Consider the following 20,684-nt stretch of genomic DNA (forward strand, 5'->3'; position numbering starts at 1 on the left):
GGTGTCAGGCAGGGAAGGCAGACCTGTTCTTGCTTGGATGAAGGTCAGTGACAAACACACAGTAGAGTAGAGAGGAGAAGAAAATACAAAGGAGCGACGTTGCACCACCATGCTTTAACCAAGTGAACGTCCAGCTGAAGAATCTACACCCACCTGCGCTCACCTCCACTGTCCACGCTTTGCTGACCTGAGTGCGATGGCAAATCAATACACGGTAAGTTCTTCTGTTGTCTTTCTCTTCTAACAAAAAACTCCTTCTTTGGGCTACAGTTGTGTCGCTTGTCCTCTTCTCTAACTTCAACCTTCCTTAAATCAATAGTCTTCCTCGATAAAATCTCACCTGTCATGCACTCGAAATGGTGGCTCTTGATCCATTTATCTCCCACTCTGTTTGCTCTTTTTGAGTTTCATTGGGTGTATTTGGGTGTCTGTACACTTGTGTTGTCCATTGCAGGGTTAACAGGCTGATTTAAATGTACCTGCCAGGCAGCAGGGATGAAGATATATTTAATATAGATTTTTTTTCTAAAATTTCTAATAGTCAAAACTTTTGCTCATGCTTGAAACTCTTTTTGTATTTATTTTTTTATTTAATCCAATTAATCCTAATGGATCTGATAAACCAATGGGTGTTTACATTATTTAAATTTGGGTTTATCTAAAGGAATCTAAAATGTTGTGGTTTTCATTGAATATGTTTTACTCCTCCAATTGCAATTAACTAAGTAAGGAGTGTTTCCTAATCTTAATCAAGGCTGAAGGGATATTGGGTGTTAAGCAGATTTTCAAATTAGCTGATAATTTTAGGTTTATAAATACATTTGACTATAACAAGTAAACAATGTATTTAATTAGCAAGAAATAACTGGTTGGAGGTTTTTATTGACAGATTGTTCTGTTTAGTGGAAGAGGGATCTTTCTGATTTGTTTTGGTTGCATTCAAGCTCAGATCATTAAATGTTATGATGTAATGAACTGATCTGACTTGTATCTGCCTTGATTCCTTTTAGGCCCTACAGACAAACATAAAGATACACCTTAGTTTCATGTCGAGGATCTTTGTAACTTAATATTTTCAGTTCTTGTCAAAGTAAAATGTGAAACCTCTAACCTTTCATGTTTTTCCAGTATTTCTTCATGATAATGGCCAAAAGGCAAGTTGATCCAAGTACAGTACTCTGCTGGGAAATATAATAAACCCGCTCATCTACCTGTTACAGCTCAAACATTTTCAATTAAGTGGGGCGTGTTCTGCCGATAGGCATATTTTTTTGAAACCTGATGAGTTTGCAATAGAAATGATCTCAGGAACACTTTTCACATCCAGAGTCCATCCATAGTACGTGTCGCCTCAATAGATTAATCCCTTTCTCTTTTTTTTACAAAGGTTATTTTTCCCTGTTTATGAAGCTGTAACCTCAGCGATTATTGCTGTGGCTTACAATAGCTCATTGGCCATTGGCCATGCTTTAATTGTAAGGAGAGCAGAAGGGATGGCAATGACTCACCATAAACCTCCTTGCTTTGTAACTTTCTGGTAAGGCATGTGTGTTCAGGCCACATTGTGGACAAACAAGTTAACACAACATTCTCCATTTGCTAAGATTCATTACTAATTATCCAAAGTTGCATTCCACATACACAGCATAGCACTAGAATGAGTGCATACCGCAAGTATACAGTTCAATGTATTGTCTCAATTTAAATTTAAATAAAATAAATAGCTTTTTTTTGCTAAGACTAAGATGAAATAACAAAACCACTTTCACGTTTCTATGGTAAATATATAGCTAGAGCCAGCAGCTGGTTTTATTAGCTCATTACAAAGACTGGTAACGTAACCAAATGCAGCATCTATAAAGCTAACTAATACATATTTCATTGTTTGAACTCAGACATGAACTTACTGTCCCTGGCCAAAACATATTGCATACAGTAGTCTCCAGTTACACTATTGTTTTTACACCAAGTGGTTGTGTCCAGATGAATTAGTGAGCTTTAGAAGTGCAGGTGTGCAGATATTGCTAGATTTGGAAATAGCTAGGCTAAACTAACCAGCTGCTCACCCGAGCTACATAGTTTGCCCAAAGACACAATAGTGGTATCAACCTTCTCATGTAACTTTTGGCAAGAAATTAAACAAGTGCATTTCCCAAAATGTCAAACTATTTCTGAGAACACATGTTTTATATTCCCACGTAAGCCAAAGGAAGCGTATTCCTCTTTACCTACTCACTGACTCTTCTGGACCCTGTTCTTTCATATTCATGGGAGAAAGACAGAGATACACAGATACAGACATATCTTCTTCGAGGCCATTGTTTAACCATGGAGAGAGTCTAACTAACCTATTTATCCAGTTATCATGAGTAATTTACAGTGAGCTCATATTGAGCTTTAGCCGAATGGATAAAAGTGCTGTTACCACAAAAAAAACTAATTTTAGCATACTTCTTGATATTGCTTCTTGGAGCTGTGAATCAAAAAGGGCAGCGATAGCATGGACAGATCAATTATGAAATGAATTGTTAAAACCTGATCTTTTCCAGGATACATTACCTGTCTTTGTGGGTAAGGTTGCTACTCAACTGTGGATTCAAACATGCCTCATAATAGTGTTTGGATTGCATGGAGAACAATAGGCTCCATGCTCAGTCCTGACAAACAAAAACATCCCAACGATTTGCCTCTCTGGTCTTTTGCCTGTTTATCGTCCATCTATTTACTGAAATCATATACCTACATATAGCATGGTGTCTTGTTCCCAAATGTATTGGAGGACACATTGGAGAAAGACTCCATAGCACATGTTTTTTCAATTTGGGGTTTATTTTAAACATGACTTCTCGCTTGTAGTTATTTACTTTCCCTCCGTCTTTTCTGTTTTTCCTCACAGAACGAGCCCGCTCCTTACTCTGTTGCTGTGCACACCCTGCCTCCCCTCAAGTCCTACGAGGAGGTGGTCTATGGCGGGGGTCTAGGCCAGACACCCTCCGCCTATCCACAATACGCCCCCCAGTATTTACCACCTGTGGTTGTTAACCAAGTCCCACAGTCAAGCATACGTGAGTAGTATCCGCAGCTCATTTTCCTCAGACTACAATGGATGCAGGTGTAGTCGCAAAACAAATGGAGACTGACCCAAGTATTATTTATATGTGTTTGTGTATTTGTTTGTGTATTGTCTTTGTCCAGCCGCCAGCAGAAAGAAGAGGAGATGCTGCGATGGTAATGCCAAGTGGTACGGAGGGTCAGGGGGAACTCTACTGGTGCTGGGACTGCTAGCACTGTCCATCTGGCTTGGAGGTACACTGGGTTTATCCATAGACCACTGAACATTGTCATGCATGAGTCTTAATTAATAATCATTTCTTAATAATGTGCATACAATGTGTCTATTAGTCACATTATTTGTAGTTCTTGGTTTTGTTTTTGATAATATGCATTTTTTTTTAAAAGGGATTGTATGACAGAACAAAACATATGCATTGCTGCTATATAATGTTTTATTCAAAGATTAAAAAGAACAATCCTTTAGGTTGGCAGCTTCTTCAAAACATGTTTGAGTACCCTCCTCTAGTATATTCATTTTTTATGAAGCTTTTTATTAAGTTAGCCTGTTGTTTTTTTCAATTTCCATAGATCTTTGTTGGCATTCATAACATATTGGTTGTCACTAACAAATTTGATGAAAATAACAATAATAATAATAATACATTTGATTACCTTTGGATGAATGAATTAAAAGTAATGACACATATTGAACTGATATTCATTAAGTGAAAGAGACAGAGGTAATGTAGTCATTTAAGTTGCATTTTAAATGTTTTATTTTGTGTAATTTTGTTTTAGTTCATTATAACAATAAAGGCACACTCTCCCTCTATTCACCCACACTCATTTCTACCCCAACAACAGTCCAGTTTGGCACCCGGTTGGTAACAGCAGCAATCCTCCACAACGAGATCAATGATGATAAAAATTCAAATCAGCCTTTACCAAGTTACGACACCTGCCCCAACAATACTGTCCAATGTGATGGAATAAGTGACTGCAAACTGGGCTCTGACGAAGCAGACTGTGGTGAGTAGCCCCCCCACCTCCCACCACACACACAAACACACACACACACACACACACACACACACACACACACACACACACACACACACACACAAACACAAACACGTATAGACCTTACTAGAACAAGAAGAGGCATAGACAAATGAAAAATAGGCTGTTGTGATTGGTTTGGTGATGGGTATAATATTAGTAGGCTTGTGGATTTAGTATGAGTATTAACAAGAGACAGAACTGAAACAGTAGAAGAAACTTTATTTTTGTGCTTGCATTTGACGAGTCTTGCCAAGTGAAGCTAATTTCTTTCACATTTTTCACATTGTTTTTACTATAATTGTTTATAGTTGCAACAACAACAGCACACAGGCCAAATACTGTCTTTTGTTTTCTCCAGTGAGGTTTGACAAGGACAACAGTCTAAAGGTCAGAACATCAAAAGATGGCCGCTTCTTACCAGTGTGCTCCAAAGACTGGGACAAGACCTCTGCTGACCTGACCTGCAGACAACTGGGATTTAAAGGGTAAAGAATGATTACCCATAACTCAATTAAAATTTTGTCAACATGTAAAATAGTCTTGGATCAGTAGCAGTAGCAGCAGATGGAGAACCGAGCTCAGGCTTCAATGAAGGGATTTTTCCAGTCATTTTGCCAGACCCAGTGTATAATTTAGCCTCTGATCCAGCTCATTTCTTCTCACCTGCTGCTGTGTGTTTAGAGTTGAATTGATTCTCCACAGGGTGTCCTCGGGGTGTCTCGGTGTGACAGAAGCAGAATGAGTTTCCAGACTCAATCGCGCATTATTTCGATAAAAATGATCTGTGTATGTGCAAGTTTATCTCTTTAGCTTCCTGAACTACTTTTCCCTTTGTCTCCAGGTCCCATGTCACCAAAGCAATTACATCCCAGGAGTCCATTGGTTTAACACTGACCAGCAGCTCATCTTCCTTCATCCAGGGACATGTTAGTGTCAGGTAAACAATCTAGTTGTTTGTGGATTCGTCCTTGACCAAAACAGTTCTGACACATGTACTTTTTTGGACAACTAATCAAGTAGTTAAATTAATCGACAGATCTGTAAAACTGAGTTTCTCCACAAAGAATAACAGAAAAGCACAACTTTAAATAGTGTATTTGACAGAGATGATAAGTCTTAATCAACAAAAGAAATCCTAGTCGAATAAGACCAAAGCGACTAATTTTCAGCTTTTTTATTCATTTAAAACACTTTAGCAGAAAGGTGCACATTGGATTACTGCATGTACCCATGATAACTGACATGTTTTTCTCACTATGCAGTTCATCCTGTCCAGACCAGAAGACTGTCTCCCTGCAGTGTGTGGGTAAGGAGCGTCCATCTGTTCCTAAAGGCATATGTCACACACAGTCACCCTCTCTCTTTTTCTGTCCCTGTCTTACACACACGGTATAATTATGACTACAATTCCAACTGTCTGAAAACATCAGTTATTGGTCAATATCACTTGACATTGACACTGGCTAATATGTTTGATCATTTAAAAATGTTATGAAATCATGACTTACCTTGTTTGAATCTTACTTCTGAATTAAACTAGTGTTATGCATTTGCGTTATGCTTTTAGCCAATATAAAACATATTTGTCACAAAAATATGTCATGTCGAAACTACAAAATAATAACCCTTTTTGTTTGGTAAAGTTGACAAACAATGATCATTTTAGCAGCACCTTTTAACTGAAACTCCCAAAATATTGAATTACCTCTCATTCTTATTTCAGGATGTTTTAGGTGTTTCTTTTATCTACAGTATTTAACATTGTCTTACCTTTGCAGATTGCGGTCAGCAGCAGTCTACAGCCCGGATTATTGGGGGCAGCGAAGCTAAGGAGGGTCAGTGGCCTTGGCAGGTGTCACTGCATTATAAAGGAAACCACATCTGCGGAGGAGTCCTGATCGCTCCGTACTATGTGCTAACCGCTGCCCACTGCTTTCCAAGGTGACTGACTGCTGGAGAAAGTCTGTCTTGGCACATTCCCTATAACATAGTAATGTAAATTTATTTGTGTTCCAGTATCCATGCTGCATTGAAAGACGAAAATACATGTTGTCGAACTAATGCATTTTCAAATGCACAATGCAAAGATTCAAAGTTTTCTATTCTGAATATATAAGCCCCGTTTCCATAAAGATATGAGCCTACTGGTTTTCATTCAACGGTCTTTTTTCTGTGTCACAGAAGCAATGCCTTTTCTCTCTTGGCGGAAAACTGGAGAGTGTATTTTGGATTTGTGTCTCTGGATGACCTGCCTAAGGCCTACTTGGTTCAGAGGATCATACTTAGTGAGAACTACGACAGCGAAACCAATGACCAGGACGTCGCTCTGCTCAAACTCAAATCTCCAGTTAGCTTCAATGGTTAGTCATATCTTCATTTTATTAAAACAAAGTGTGATGTTCATCCTTCATTTATTATTGAGGCCGTGGTCAGAATTTGGTTTTAAGGTCAGCACCTTTTTAGCTGTCATGGTTAAAATCTGAAATGTCCTTTGACAAGTCGCACATTTTTTAAATCCTTCCAACATTGTGTCATATGGAAAAACTAAAACAGCTACTGCCATGGAAGTGTTTTTCTTTTGCTGTTCAGCCTCAGCTTTTAAAAACTGCATTGAGTCCACAGCCATCCTGTTAATCTGATTAGCCCAGTGCTGTGTGTTTGTGTTTGTGCATCTGTCTACAGCACTATCCTTTTAAGAACACCTGCCGCTGTGTTTGTCAAAGTTAAACATGTCTTTTTGTGTTTTCCAGCTAAGGTCCAGCCAGCTTGTCTGCCAACTACTAACCTGAATGTTCCCCCTGGAGCCGATTGCTGGACCTCAGGTTTTGGCACCACCGAAGCCGGATCAGGTAAACTGGAATATGGAGCTGAGTTTACTAGAAATGTAACAAATTATATAATAAGGTTTATAGCTAAGTTTATTGGATCAGCTTCCACTGTAGCAGACATGGATCTGCATTTAGTGTATGCCCTAGTTGATTTATTATAATAATTATAATTGTCCCATTCTACAGAAGCCCTGTACATGTTTTTTTGTAAAGGTTTGTCTTGGGTCTCATAATAATTAATTGTTCTTTACCCACAAACCGACTGGAATATTGATGAATATTTATTTGGCCGTAGTACACTTTTAAAGCTGAAAAAGCTTCAGGTAACTCTAAAAGTACAACGTTCCTTATGGAAACAGGCAAACAGATGTGGTCAGCTGCATATCAGGTGAGGATGAGTAGAGACCAGATCAGAGCACACCTGCATGCTTACCAGAGAGCAAGAGCGGTCAGGCAGTATAAACACCAGGCAGATCTCATGTCATCAGAGGAAGTACAGGCAGACGAAAGTCTGGACCCCAACAGGAACATGGATGATTTATCAAAGAGTAACTAATGCCTTTCCTCTATATATGGAGACTGACAGTAAAGAAGAAAGATAGACCTAAATACCTTTATATTGGCTGATGAGCAGGTGCAGAATGACAGCTCTCAAACAACACAGGAAATATGAATGCACAACCCCTGATTAATCAGACAAGCTCAATGTAAAGTTCCTCCCGTTTATTCAGTTAATCTTCCTGACTTATTTTTCTTTCTTGTCATCAAAATGATTGAGGATTTTGTTTTCTCCCATTAAGGTACAGTCTCCAGAGATCTGATGGAAGTTATTGTGAAAATCATAGATACACGTGTGTGTAACGGTCGCTATGTGTATGGAGGCCTTGTGACCAAGCACATGTTATGTGCTGGGGACCTGAGCGGAGGCAAAGACTCCTGTCAGGTGAGCGGTAAACGACAGGGAACAGGTTTACAGTAATCAGATGAATATGTATTGTGCCTTTAACATCCAGCAAGCTTTAGAGTAAAACTTGTATGAACTATTACAGGGTGACAGCGGTGGACCTCTGGTGTGTCGGATAGCAAAGCGTTGGTACCTGATGGGGATCACCAGCTGGGGATCTGGCTGTGGTGAAAAGAACAAGCCTGGCGTTTACACCAAAGTCAATAGTGTTCTGCCGTGGATCTATAGCAATATGCAGGTGAAGATATACAAAACAAAACAACTGAATAAACACTGTAAGAGGATGTGTTTGACATCCAAATGATTTTGATGCATTTAGATTAATGCTACAGGTTTTCACCATCTTCTTCCTTTCTGTTCCTCCTACAGAGAGAGATATAATGATGTCCCTTTCTCTCCTGATTGTCAACTGCGCCACCACGTTCCCCACTGAACCTTGCATTATGAAGTTGAAACGTTGATGGATTTACGATGGAATCGATAAGAAGATATTTAGAGACAGAAAGGCACTCAGGAGAACAGGCGTAGCGGATATCAACACGATAAATTGCACAACGTGAACGCAGGACTTCTGTCTTGTGTTCTACATTATCTATACTTTTCATCCTCTGTCAGTCGGAAGCAATGTGTACTACCTGAACCTGATTGTTGGCACACATTGATCAATGCACTGACTTCAGTCTTGCATTCTTGATTTTATTCTTCTCCTTCTTGGTGTCACAGCTACACAGGATACTCGTGTTTAACTTTTTGCGAAGCAAGCTTTCAAGACGGCTGACCCTTCTTGTATGTGTCCTGTGCCAATGAAACACAAACCACTCTGATCTTTTTTGTTTGTTTTCAAATTGATACTATACAAAAATATTCATGATCGCAGAGGGGTGTGTGGTGAGGTGTGTGTTTTCCTCAGAAATGCATCTCAGGTTTTTCTATTTTAACTATTAACTAATAAACCATATTAAAATTAAAAAAGGTCAATTTATATTTACTTTGTGAGGAAAGCAAGCAAGTATCCTTGTCCCTGTTATAGAACTTTCATTCTGAACATGCAACTAAACCTCCCCTTATACTCACACTGTGAAGTTTTTCAGAAATTGTTCTTCTGACATTGTATGCCAATGTGTATGTGTGTCATATTGATGTGCATTGGCCATGTTGTTTAACATATTGTACTGTTTCTAATCTGGGATCACTGCATTATTTACTGAGCATTCAAAAAATAAAGATGAAGGAATATTCTTATTCTGTAGTTGATCCATTCCAAGTTTAGAGAGAGAGAGAGAGAGAGAGAGAGAGAGAGAGAGAGAGAGAGAGAGAGAGAGAGAGAGAGAGAGAGAGAGAGAATGTAGTCACTCTCTTTCAGGAGTCAGACTGTTATCCATCACATCTATTTTTTCCAGGACAAGTCGATGTGAGCAGTGTGCACATATTGGCAGATGGTAATATTTCGAAAAAGCCTTGTGAGACAAGTTGTGTGATTTTTTGAATCTGGATATCAGTTAGTTGACAAACGGTCCGCTGGCGAAACAAACGGTAAGTTCATATCTTAGATATTCTCCTTCTTATTTTGTTGTATCAGGAGGCGTGAGAATAGCCACAAAAGATCGCTTAAAACGCGTATTTTAATAATGGATTTAGTATTAGCTAATGTTGACCTCAGTCCGTTGTAAATACATCGTGTAATTAGTAGGTTAAGATCAATCACGCACATTTCTAACGGAATTTAATTCACGCCAACATGCGAGCTGTTTGCGATATTTAGGCTACACGCCCCTGGACGTGGTCTGAGGTCTCGTCAGTTTGCAGAGATGCCATACTGCTTGTTGTTTATCAGTGCTCCAGAAAATGTAATGAGGGTGTGTCTGTTGGCACTGATCACTATAACCCTGTTGCGCTGCAAAAAAAACAAAAATTGCAAATGCAAATCAAAGTCCTAAAAGGAGCGTGGCGATTCCCTTTATCTGACTGCAAAGCCTGTAATAGTTAATTGAAAACCAAATATCGTGTGTCGTGCGAGATGTCTTCGTTGTTATTAGACTGAAAACGGCTACGCGCGCGCGCGCACACACACATACACACACACACACACACACACACACACACACACACACGCACACACACACGCACACAAAGCGCAAGGCGCATCAAGGCTCGTTTGTATGCGCCATCAGTTGATCCACAGGTTGAGCGACGCACAACTGGATGCGCAGACGTCACGCATCCAGCCTTGAATTACAGGTTATTCCGCCACATGATAATGGAGAGGTTATATGGTCGGTCTTTGTTGTCGGAGCAAGCCGCCAAAATTACAATCACTAGGTTAAAGATGACGCATTTAATTATTGAGGGATGTGTAGAGATCGTGTGGAAAATGACTGATTCTGACTGAACAGCAGCGTACCACACTCCTGGCGCCTGTTCATGTGCAAACTCCAGCCACCATTTGTCATTCGGCGCAAGAATTGTATTCAGGTGCAAAATGTTACCATGGAGATAACTGGACACTGGAGCGACGCACGTTCCTGTCAGTATGACGTAACATGGTGATAGAGGGCCAAGTTGTTGCTTTTACACCAAGGTTATGGAAACCTGTGGAGTAGTGTGCCTGACATTATATTAGTGTTTAACAAATATCTTTTTTAAATAATGCTAGGATTTTTGGTTGTTGCATTTAATTAGTTGTAATACTTGCTATGAAAGCCTCATGGTCATTGGTCACCAAACAGATGTGTTTGGTGACACTGGTTTCACACAGTGAAAGGGGGAGATTTGGCACAATGATGCCAATCAACCTTACATTTAAATTTTGCATTTAAAGAGAGACACACCCAGAAATCAGACAGCGAAACATGCACAGCAAGCCAATGAGAAGGACCTTACTGCATTGTTCACTGTGCACAGAAAAGGATCTTTTTCTTTTGTGACTTTGTCAACGTTTTTATGAAGTCATCAGTAAAACTGTAATTTTAGACGTCTGTGTCTCGCTGATCTCAAGCTTGTCTGAGGCTCCACACATTTGCAAAGTAGTTTGATGTCCGAGGTTTAATTGATATGTTGTTCAGATCTCAGATACTGTGGAGCACTTTGCTCCCTTTTATTGTCTCACGGCTCATTTGCTTTTGGTTGTGTCTTCTCTTTGATTGGCCTCCTCTTTCTTCCGCTCCCTTATTTGTCACATTTGCCTCATCACATTTCCTGACCTTCCTTTTTAATGCTCCGTGAATTGAATCTCGGAAATGCCACTATCATACAACAGTGTGCCCTTCCACTTCCCTTACTTCTCAGACAGTGTCACCACTGCATGCCCTGTACCTCTCAGCTCGTCTTCCATCCTGCTGTCTTTCAGCCTGCCCTTTCCTTGTCATTCCCTTTTCTAACATGCCAGAAAACTGCCTTGCTGCCTGATATTTCCTTGTCCTCCCCAAACAAATACAGACACCCTGCCTGCCCATTTCTTGTCCTCTCCTTGTAGAGGAGCCTGGCTCTGGAACTTGATATTTGCTAAAGAATATTGCAGTGAAGGAAAGACGGAGAGACTGCTCAGGTGCCATGTATGATGTCGGGTAAAGAAAGGCTGGCGTTGAATAGCAGCTTGAAACATCTACATTTGGCAGTTTCATGGTGCCAAACACCTGAAATGATTCTCACGGGAGAAACTTGTGACACTGACCCAGATACATTTTACATCCTACAGTTTTATTGTTACCTGTGATTTCATTATTTTCTTATTTATTCTAAGGGTCAGAAAAGTATGTTTTAACAAGCTCAAGTGATCATTTTATTGAAACAATTATTCTACAGAATTGGGAAAGGTGTCTAAATGCATTTAGCAACAGTGTCAACAGTCGAACCAGAAGACTGACAACTTTGTTTTTTCATCTGTAAAATGCTTCCACATTTCTAAAACCAGGTAACAAGGTATTTTGTTTAACTTATAAAATAACTTATACATTGAAGTTATTGTCAATGTATAACTTCTTTCACATTTAGTTTTGCAGTATAAAGGTCTGCTTCTTTTTTTCTTAAAAATTGTTTTAAATCTAACTGATTGATTTACTTTCACCCCAGACTATCTCTGGTGGAACCAGTGGAAGATGTCCAACATGCCACTCAACCCTGAGCACTCACTGTCTTATATATGCCAAGTGTCTTCGTGAGAGGAAACACAATAGGCGTCACATGTTCTGCTTCTCCGTTAGTATTAGATTGACAGAACTATCTTTAACATTATTAGGGCACATTTTGTAAATGGCTTAGTAGCTGCCATGTTTCTAAAGTAAGTTTTCTGTTATTAGTTTCAAGCTTTTCACGTTTGGTGGAACACTTGTTGTTTCTCATCAAAATCCCATATGGAGAACTTTGATAGTTAGCTAATGGACACTTCATTTCAATGGACCATCTTTCAATAATGATGATGAGGACACAGACAGACAACCGTTCTCACATTTACATACACGCACCTTTTGGAGAGCTTTTTAGGGCATGCTAATGCTGGCTTTGTAAAATAAGCTAAAGTGATATGTTTTTATAAGAAAGGTTTCTTGGGTTTGGATTTAACAAGACTTTAAAAGTATACCACTCTGAAAAATCAGTCTTATTTTTCATAGCACGTCCACCTTGACGGATAAAAAGACCTTGAGAAAAACTTCAACGATTTCATAACGGTGAACAATGAAGCTTCAGTTCAGTATCAGTCATTCCTTTGTCTTTCATCTTCTCTCCTCCTGGCTGCTTTGCCCAAGCTTGCAGAGAAGTTTACCAAAAAAAGCTTTTGGCCGATGTTCACGCTGTGTGTGTGTAAACTTAGCGGCCTGAAAGGGTTCACTTTCGTTTAACATGTTTACAGTCTTCTGTTTAAGAGAATATGACATGAAATTCAAAATGCATTATGCAGGGTTGAGACTCGGAAAACAATTAAGTTTGTCAATGATTATGAAATAAACACTATTGTTCTTTTTCCATCAGTCACAATTAGTCAAATTCAGGACAAACTGTTGTTTAGTTATTCGTTTTAACAGATGACGTCACATCACCCCAAATCCCAGCTTCTCGGCATTGACTTCCTGATCGCTACGTTTGTAAAGCACAAAATATTTCTCCAGCCAATTTCGCCCTCACCAAAGCAAAGCTTTTGTGGTTAAAAAAAAGATGTAATACACAGCGCTGTGCCGTCAGAGTTTAAACTAATATAGAATATATACAATTCTGTTCATGAACTTACACTTATATCTTTATTGAATATTTATTAAATAAGATATTTCTAAGGATTTTTAAATGGATGCTAACTTTAAATATATTTTTTTTACAAATCTTACATACCTCCTGGAGTCCCTTCGGTACACATACCCTCATTTGAGAACCACTGGTCTAATGGACCTAACATTATTTCATAATTGTCCTTGTTAGCAGGTCATTGCTTGATGACTCACAAATCAAATAGACAAAGTGCCAACATACAAACCACAGCTGGGCAGGAATGCTACGTCGGTAGCCCTTGTAATGATTATAATGGACTCTGTTTATTTAAGTGCAATATATGTCGTAACTGATAAGCACTGAGACAGTCAGATGGTATTTAGGCAGCCATGGCATTGCCAAACAAGAGTTTGAGCTGAGTTAAAGAAAATCTTTGGACTCTTGAAGGCTTGTTTTACTGAAGAGTTGTCAGTTATACTTCACTATGGAGCTTGGACATGCTTCATCAAAGATATTGCTGTCAAATATTGTTACACATCTGTATTGAACCATCACTTCCAATACTCCTGCTAGATTACACTGAGAAAAGCCAGCTTTCAAAAAGACAGGAGGGAGACATAGAGGTTGATGTAAAATAACTACAAAGCCAGAAACGTTGTTTGCACTGCATAGATGTTGATTTATGACTTGTTGCCACCAAGTCTGCATTTGCACAATTGTTCTATTTAGTTACATGTCCAGAATGAGAACGCAGTCACTGACTTTTGAAAACCTGTCCATCAGAAAGTTGAATGAATGTTGAATACACATTTACTTATTCACACACTATGTTTCTTCTGTTTAGACTTTCAATCTGGATCATCATGCAAGATAAAAACTATAGCTGTCGGCCTTTTATATCCGTTAAACTCCAGGGGTATGGATATAGCCAGTACTGTCTGATGTGACTCCCTTTCACACAAACGATATTCAATGTGTGCTAGTGTTGTGTGTGCAGTATATACTGTTTGTGTTTTCATTGTTTCAGGGAAATCTATGCTTGAATAGTGTGTCTTTCTAAAACAGACGTATTTTTTGTATCCTCCTTTTCATTTCTTTCGTCTTTCTTACTATATGTCAACAGTTGCCATGGAAACTATTTTGCTGTTCCTCTCTTCGCTCCTGGTGTGCGTGGCTGGTAAGTCGCCCCTCCCCAACTCACACGCTCCCACATACTTGAACTGCACACAACTGTCCATAGGGAGGCAGTGTCGGGGCAGGGAGTGGCCAGACATAGGACGGCACTCTCCGGGTGTGGGCGAAACATAAATGACTGCTTTGGGTCTGCTGTGTTTGGGTTTCACAGGTCTGCTGTGTCACTGACTGTGTGTGTGAGGTCTGCTTATGGTGTATAATTAAATATAAAACACATAAACACATGCTCACACAGTGACACTGTGCAAATAGATGATGTGCTGTGACCTGTTTTTGTATGACACTTGGAGCTTGTTAAATACAGTGTTGATGCATTTCTCACACACAATCTCCCACTGTACCTAAATTCCTGTATTTCTCCTGTTTTTCTTCCACCCTCTGACTCGAACCACTTCCTTTCCTCGCTGCCTCTCAGCTGTATCAGAGAGCAGTGGGCCAGGTGAGTACACTTGATGTCGGGCCGAACAGCCACATATTGTCTCTATTGGTTTCCAGATCAAATCAGACGTTTATGGATTGCTCTACAGCGAGCAGTCCGATGTATGGATTAGGCCAAGAAGGGCCAGATCCAACTAGTGTTGATTCGATTATTTTATAGGTTGAAATCATTGCTAAGGAGATGAGAGTGGTTGTTGGAGGAAAGGGAGCTGATAATGAATCTGTATTACACAATATATGAACTTGTAATGCCATGAATGTTTCCTTAGCATTATCTTTTTCTTTGTGTAGAGCCAGACAAGCATTTGACAAATGAACTATGGTTACTGTATAGTTAAAAAAAAAGGTGCATTAAGTTCTAGTATTTTACAAATTCAGTTAAGGCTAATTAATTAATGAACAAACATGATGCAAAGCTGCAGCAGACAACTATTTACCTTCAGTTGGTGGAAGAGGATGAGGGTTAAATGAACAATTCAGACTCAACCACATTCCTTAGAAAAATGTCTGAAATCCAAACACTCACCTTATCTACCATCCTAAAATATTTCTCTCCTGTCTAATATGATGGGTGAGGTTACATCAAATGCCATTTGATTGGATACATTTGTGTAACTGCCTCCAAGTTCAAGAAACTGAATCAAAAACTGTTTTACATTTTACAGGAGGAAGAAAGAGAGTTATTATGTTGTAAAACGACTCATTCTGCATGGAACATGAAATGAAAATCCACACAGAGACACAGGATTTTATGTATTTAACGTCTCACTTGTCTTTAGTTGTGTTGTGCACCACATTAACACAATATGAATTCATTGGTTCTAAATATGTGGTTTCTATTACTTGTTTACAGATGACAAGAAGACAGTTGAAAACCCATTTGTTTATGGTAAATAAATTTGTATTTTCCTTAAGATCTGGCTGGTGTGTACACATGAATATACTCTTTATAACGAATGGCACATTTAAATTTAGTTTCCTTCTCCTGTCGCTCTCATTCTGTCATCATCTTTTTCTGTAGACTATGAGAGCCTGAGGATTGGAGGATTGGCATTTGCCGTGGTGTTGTTCACACTGGGCATTCTTCTCATCCTCAGTAAGTCAATATCTCTGTCATTTGATTATGTATACTCAATGTTTATGACTGTTACAATCAAATAAAATATATATTCTACGTTATAGTTATATAACTTATATATCACATTCAAGATTCAAGATAATTTCATTGTCATATACACAGATAACAAAATTACTCCGTACAATAAAAAACTTCTTTTGCTCGGCCCTTCTTTCACACGGAATTACAATAAATTTGAGGCAAAAATCCCCCCCAAAAAACACATTGCTTTAAATGCTCAAGTATACGAAAATATATGAAATAAGGCACACAAATATGAGCAGAGTATTGCACAATCAATTTCACCGAGTGTATAAAGTGCACTATGCATTGCTACAAATACTACACAGATACTACACAGTTATATATATATATATATATATATATATATATATATATATATATATATATATATATATATATATATATATATATATATATATATATATATATATATAACTCATGATTTCTCAAATTTCCAGGTCGACGATGTCGCTGCAGTATAAACCAGAAGCCCAGGTATGTCAGTGTCTCTCTGATTAAAAAAGACAAACAAGCAAACAAAGACTTGGTTTTGCAACATGATTTGGTTACTATGCCAACCTGTGGATGATCTCTTCAGGGCCCCCAGAGATGAGGAGGCGCAGGAGGAGAACCTGATTGTCTCCAAGGGTAAGATGCACATTTCTACTCAGTCAGCTCCTCTCGCCTCTGGCTCACCTCGACACACACATCCATAATTGAGTTTAGGAGTGCCTGCACAGGAGAGGATGAGAGCCATTTGCTCGTATAAAAGAACATACAAGTTATATACACTTTAAGAAACTGCTTACCTTTCTCCAAGGGGTATCTCAAGTTTGACTTCATACCTTCCAAGGTTTAAATTTACCTCAGTAAAGAATTGAAATCAATCGGCAAACAGTTGTTGACAACTTTGTCACCTCTACATTTTTGTGTCAAAATATCTTCACATTTCAGGGACATTTCACCTGTTGTGCTATTGATGAATCTAGAGTGTTTTACTATGATTTGCCTGGTTTTAGAGATCTCGGCTGTAGTGATGTCTATTTTCTCTGGAATATAACTAGACCATATGGCCCTTGACTAAAGGTGCTCAAAGCAGATCTTGTCAGGCAGTTTCATGGAGGAACTATTTTATTCCAACAATAGTTCCTCCATTACACTTTTTACAACAAGGTCTATGGATTATTTTGAATGGGTCAAGATGTATATGCAAAAGAAGGCAGACATATATGTCCAACATCTCCAAAACTAGGCAAAACAACCAACACCAAAACAATCTAGATTGACAAATATAGTTAAGAGGAAATATATGTATTTTCCGATTTTGGGGTTAACTGTCCCTTTAATTGTAGTTGCAATCGTGGACTGTTTTAATGTCCCTCCCTGTTGTATTTGCAGATGCTCCAACGATTTCCCAGTTGCTATACTTTAATGAATTTTTTTTAAAATGCAACGTCAACGCTGTCGAACCGAAAGCCAGTCGGTTTCGAAATTATATAATAGTAGAGAATAATAGAGTGAAAGAATTTAACTCAACTTCTACATTTAACTTATTTCAAAGGTTGAGATTTTAGACAGAAAGAAAGATAGGTATTTTAGATCTTTGGCTCATACAAAAGTAAGAATAACAGAAAAGAAAATACATAACTTAAATGGACTGAGTAGTATGGTAAGAAACGAAGCTCATGTGTTCTTTATAAAAATGTCACAATCTTAAATGTTGTGTGTATTACCGACTCTCAGCAAGCAGCAGGGCTGTCACCAGTTTAATGTTTTGCATCCGGGCTTCAACTGAATTTCTTGTCCTTGAACTTTCAGTTGCAGCGGCTGCCAAAGATCCTCCAGCAGAGAACTGAGGCAACTCCACTGGACTGAGCTGCCTTCTAAAATTATATAAGGAATGGGTGTTTATTATAAGTGTTTATATAAGAGTAAGAGAGGAGTTATATGTTTAGAATTGTAATATGTACTGCATATATAATGTTGAGACTCTGAGACACCTTTAGCCTGTTGTGCTCCATTGTGACCGTGCCAGTCGCTCAGTGCTCTTGTCCGTTCCTGTGCCTTTCTGTGACCATCTCTCACTCCGGTTTTTTGTCTTAGCCAGTAGCACCTTCGACACCAGATTGTCTTTGAAGCCTAATAAGAAGTTTTAATGTTCTGTGGTCTGCTGTTCTTTGTTTTGTATTTCTATCTAATGCCTTTTGTGTTTACAACACTGTATGTCATATGTTGTTTATTTTGTCAGTTGTCCTGGATAATGTTTGCCATATGTGGATTATAACATATATGCATATATATTACATCAAAAGATATAAATACAGATAAGCTATACAGTTAAATATACATAATTTAGGTCTACCTTTGAATGGTTGGTTTGCGTGCACATGTGGGTATATAGTGCTGTACATAAATATATGATTGTGTATATATCACAAGCGCATGTGTATCTCTACATGTTAATGTGATGAGCCTTATAGAAGACAATCTCAACTGCCACAGCTCTCCGAGCACAGTAATGGTTTGCAGGTATCTGCTTGAGCTCCTCCACTGCAGTGTTTAAACATCCAAAATGGAGAGAGCTCTTGCTTCAGCTGTCTCACTGCCTTCTTCTCCACACATCTACTTCATGGCTCCATCACTGGCTCCGGCAGGATTCTCCAGCAAACTATGATGAGTTCACCTGCATACTCACTAGTGCCGCAAATCAACTAATCCTCTTTCTTTTCTTTTTCTTGTTTGTCTATTAATTTGCTGGCTCAGTCTCACTGATGCCATCAGGCTTTGAGTGGCCATGTGTTACATTTCTGAGAAAGAGAGAAAACCCTTTGACGCTGACTTTGAGAGAAATGAAATGTAAAATTGACATCATTTATATGCACGACTACATTAATTGTAGCTTCACGTAAGCCAAATCATAGCGAGAGAACAAATGACCAATCCTTGTGAATGCCCTGTAAGGTCAGGCTTTCATCAGTCTAAGTCTAAGGGTTTTAAAGACGACCGCTGAACACTTCAATGCTTTCTTTATTTTACGCATGAGGCCTTGTTGTGTAGCCACCTGTTGTGCTTTTGGCAGAAACAAATAAAACTGTCTGACCATTCACAATAATGTGTTTTTGTGTTAAATTAGATGGAGACCTATCTCAGTGGCTTACATCCATACTAAACAGTTACCGTTTCTGTCATCCACCATGGAAATAACCACTAGTTATACTAGACGTATGTTTAAATTACACACATGTCGGAACATCAAACTCCATCGTGTCTGGGTTGATAATATTATCCGTAGTCCCACAACATCATCGAATGACAACCGCTACCAGTGCTACGACCAGCAGCAGTTGGATTCAGCAGCCCCAGGACGACGTTGATGATGGGCGGAGCTCCTCAACGCTGATTGGCTCAAGCCATAAGTCAAATGCGCTGCGCTAATTGCACTGCCTGGTCCAAAAATTGCCTTTTCGCAATCTTTCGTGTCTGTGCATTGATTTTGCATGTAATCTACCCGCGTGTCAAATTCGCAATGCTTTTGGTGTAAACGCAGCATTAGTATGCTCGGCGGAAAAGTGGCGGCTGATATTGTTTTCTTTGAACCGCAATTGTTTCTTGTCAAATAAGACATACAGAGTTTGATCGTAGTTCGGTGAAAAAAATATACAAAATATACAACAAACACTCGGCACTCACTGTAGACTTCTTTTTTTTCGTCCACTCATTGTAACAGGAGGGCTCAATGCAAGAAGCTGGCAGCTGAACCCTGTATGTCACATGATATGAGCGTGCACGGCGGCGCAGTCCCGTGGGTCTGATGTGCATTCATTATGCCGAGGAATAATACGCTGGATGCAGCTGTCAGTAATTTTACAACTCTAAAACTCTTGTAGTACGAACTTGTAGCAACAAGAAACATCAATACATAGACGCTGGTCTGTTGCCGTCATCGTGCTTCTGAAAACTCAAGTGGGGAATGGAAAAGTGCTACAGTGGTCTTTACTATAACTTATAATTATTATTTAAAAAAAGAAAAAAATGTATATTATTTTACATTAGAATAATTAGAATACTACTGCAGGCCGCATACGGCCCGCAGGCCGTAGTTTGCCCACCACTGCTTTAACAGCACTAGATAACAATTTGCTAATTTTCTTTCAATGTCAGTCAAGGTTATGAACTGCTACTTGGAGCTGTGAATCTGAAAATGTGTTTCTTACCAGCAGAGCCAGTAATGTTCTGCTCATTACGCTGTGATTCCAAAGGTTGGTAGATGTGCTGTTTATTGGCAGCAAAGTACAAACTTTATGAGACTGTAAATGAACGGCTCGACTGAAGTAAGGCTGTGGGCGTGGGTAGGTGAATGTGTGTGTGTTAGAGGATAGATCTGTTAGGGAGGGAGTACCTACCCCTAGCACAGACAGACACACAAACACACCTGGTCAGAAGCCTTCAGCTGCTCAGGTAAGTAAACACTTGATTTCCAGAACCAAATATTAAATTAGATGTGCAAGTAAAAATTAGTCAGCTGTGTGCATTTCCGTTGTCTATACATTGATATAATGATGATTACCAAGGTAACCCATGTTTTTGAGATGTTGGATGGTCTAGACCAAATATTTATATGTCAAATATAACTTATTGTTATTCTCACAATGTAAAGTTGAACTTTCCAAGTGTCTCCATTGTTAATGAGGCAAAATATAAAAGCACACAAGTTCAAATGTGAGTGGGTTGAGACGGACAGTGCTCTGTTATCAATGTTCTTGTTAATTGCACCCAATTAAGATAATTTAATAATAGATGCATTGCT

At 38.9% G+C, this 20,684-nt stretch overlaps 2 protein-coding genes across 2 annotated transcripts; both read left to right on the forward strand.

Annotated features, from left to right (window-relative positions):
• tmprss13a (transmembrane serine protease 13a) lies at positions 1-9,133 on the forward strand. Its single transcript, XM_068585309.1, has 13 exons — positions 1-214; positions 2,897-3,065; positions 3,196-3,306; positions 3,919-4,083; positions 4,475-4,601; positions 4,958-5,053; positions 5,379-5,422; positions 5,895-6,057; positions 6,298-6,476; positions 6,867-6,965; positions 7,745-7,887; positions 7,994-8,146; positions 8,278-9,133. The coding sequence occupies exons 1-13, from the start codon at positions 197-199 to the stop codon at positions 8,287-8,289; spliced, it is 1,479 nt and encodes a 492-aa protein (XP_068441410.1). The 5' UTR covers positions 1-196; the 3' UTR covers positions 8,290-9,133.
• Positions 9,134-9,241: 108 nt separating this feature from the next.
• On the forward strand, positions 9,242-18,989 carry fxyd6 (FXYD domain containing ion transport regulator 6). The gene is made up of 8 exons (XM_068585604.1): positions 9,242-9,441; positions 14,228-14,281; positions 14,714-14,737; positions 15,590-15,625; positions 15,758-15,832; positions 16,336-16,372; positions 16,476-16,525; positions 17,696-18,989. The coding sequence occupies exons 2-8, from the start codon at positions 14,233-14,235 to the stop codon at positions 17,731-17,733; spliced, it is 309 nt and encodes a 102-aa protein (XP_068441705.1). The 5' UTR covers positions 9,242-9,441; positions 14,228-14,232; the 3' UTR covers positions 17,734-18,989.
• The last annotated feature ends 1,695 nt before the right edge of the window (positions 18,990-20,684 follow it).

The sequence above is a fragment of the Clinocottus analis genome, unplaced genomic scaffold, assembly GCF_023055335.1.
Source record: "Clinocottus analis isolate CAN_PGR_092001 unplaced genomic scaffold, fCliAna1.0.p SCAF_2, whole genome shotgun sequence".
Taxonomy (NCBI): domain Eukaryota; kingdom Metazoa; phylum Chordata; class Actinopteri; order Perciformes; family Cottidae; genus Clinocottus; species Clinocottus analis.

Coding starts and splice junctions, on each gene's coding strand:
- tmprss13a (XM_068585309.1), top strand. Junction 3,307..3,918: donor ACTGTCCATCTGGCTTGGAG/GTACACTGGGTT, acceptor CCCCAACAACAG/TCCAGTTTGGCACCCGGTTG. Junction 5,423..5,894: donor TGTCTCCCTGCAGTGTGTGG/GTAAGGAGCGTC, acceptor TTACCTTTGCAG/ATTGCGGTCAGCAGCAGTCT.
- fxyd6 (XM_068585604.1), top strand. CDS start 14,233: ATGGAAACTATTTTGCTGTTCCTCTCTTCGCTCCTGGTGTGCGTGGCT. Junction 16,373..16,475: donor AGTATAAACCAGAAGCCCAG/GTATGTCAGTGT, acceptor TGATCTCTTCAG/GGCCCCCAGAGATGAGGAGG. Junction 16,526..17,695: donor GAACCTGATTGTCTCCAAGG/GTAAGATGCACA, acceptor TTGAACTTTCAG/TTGCAGCGGCTGCCAAAGAT.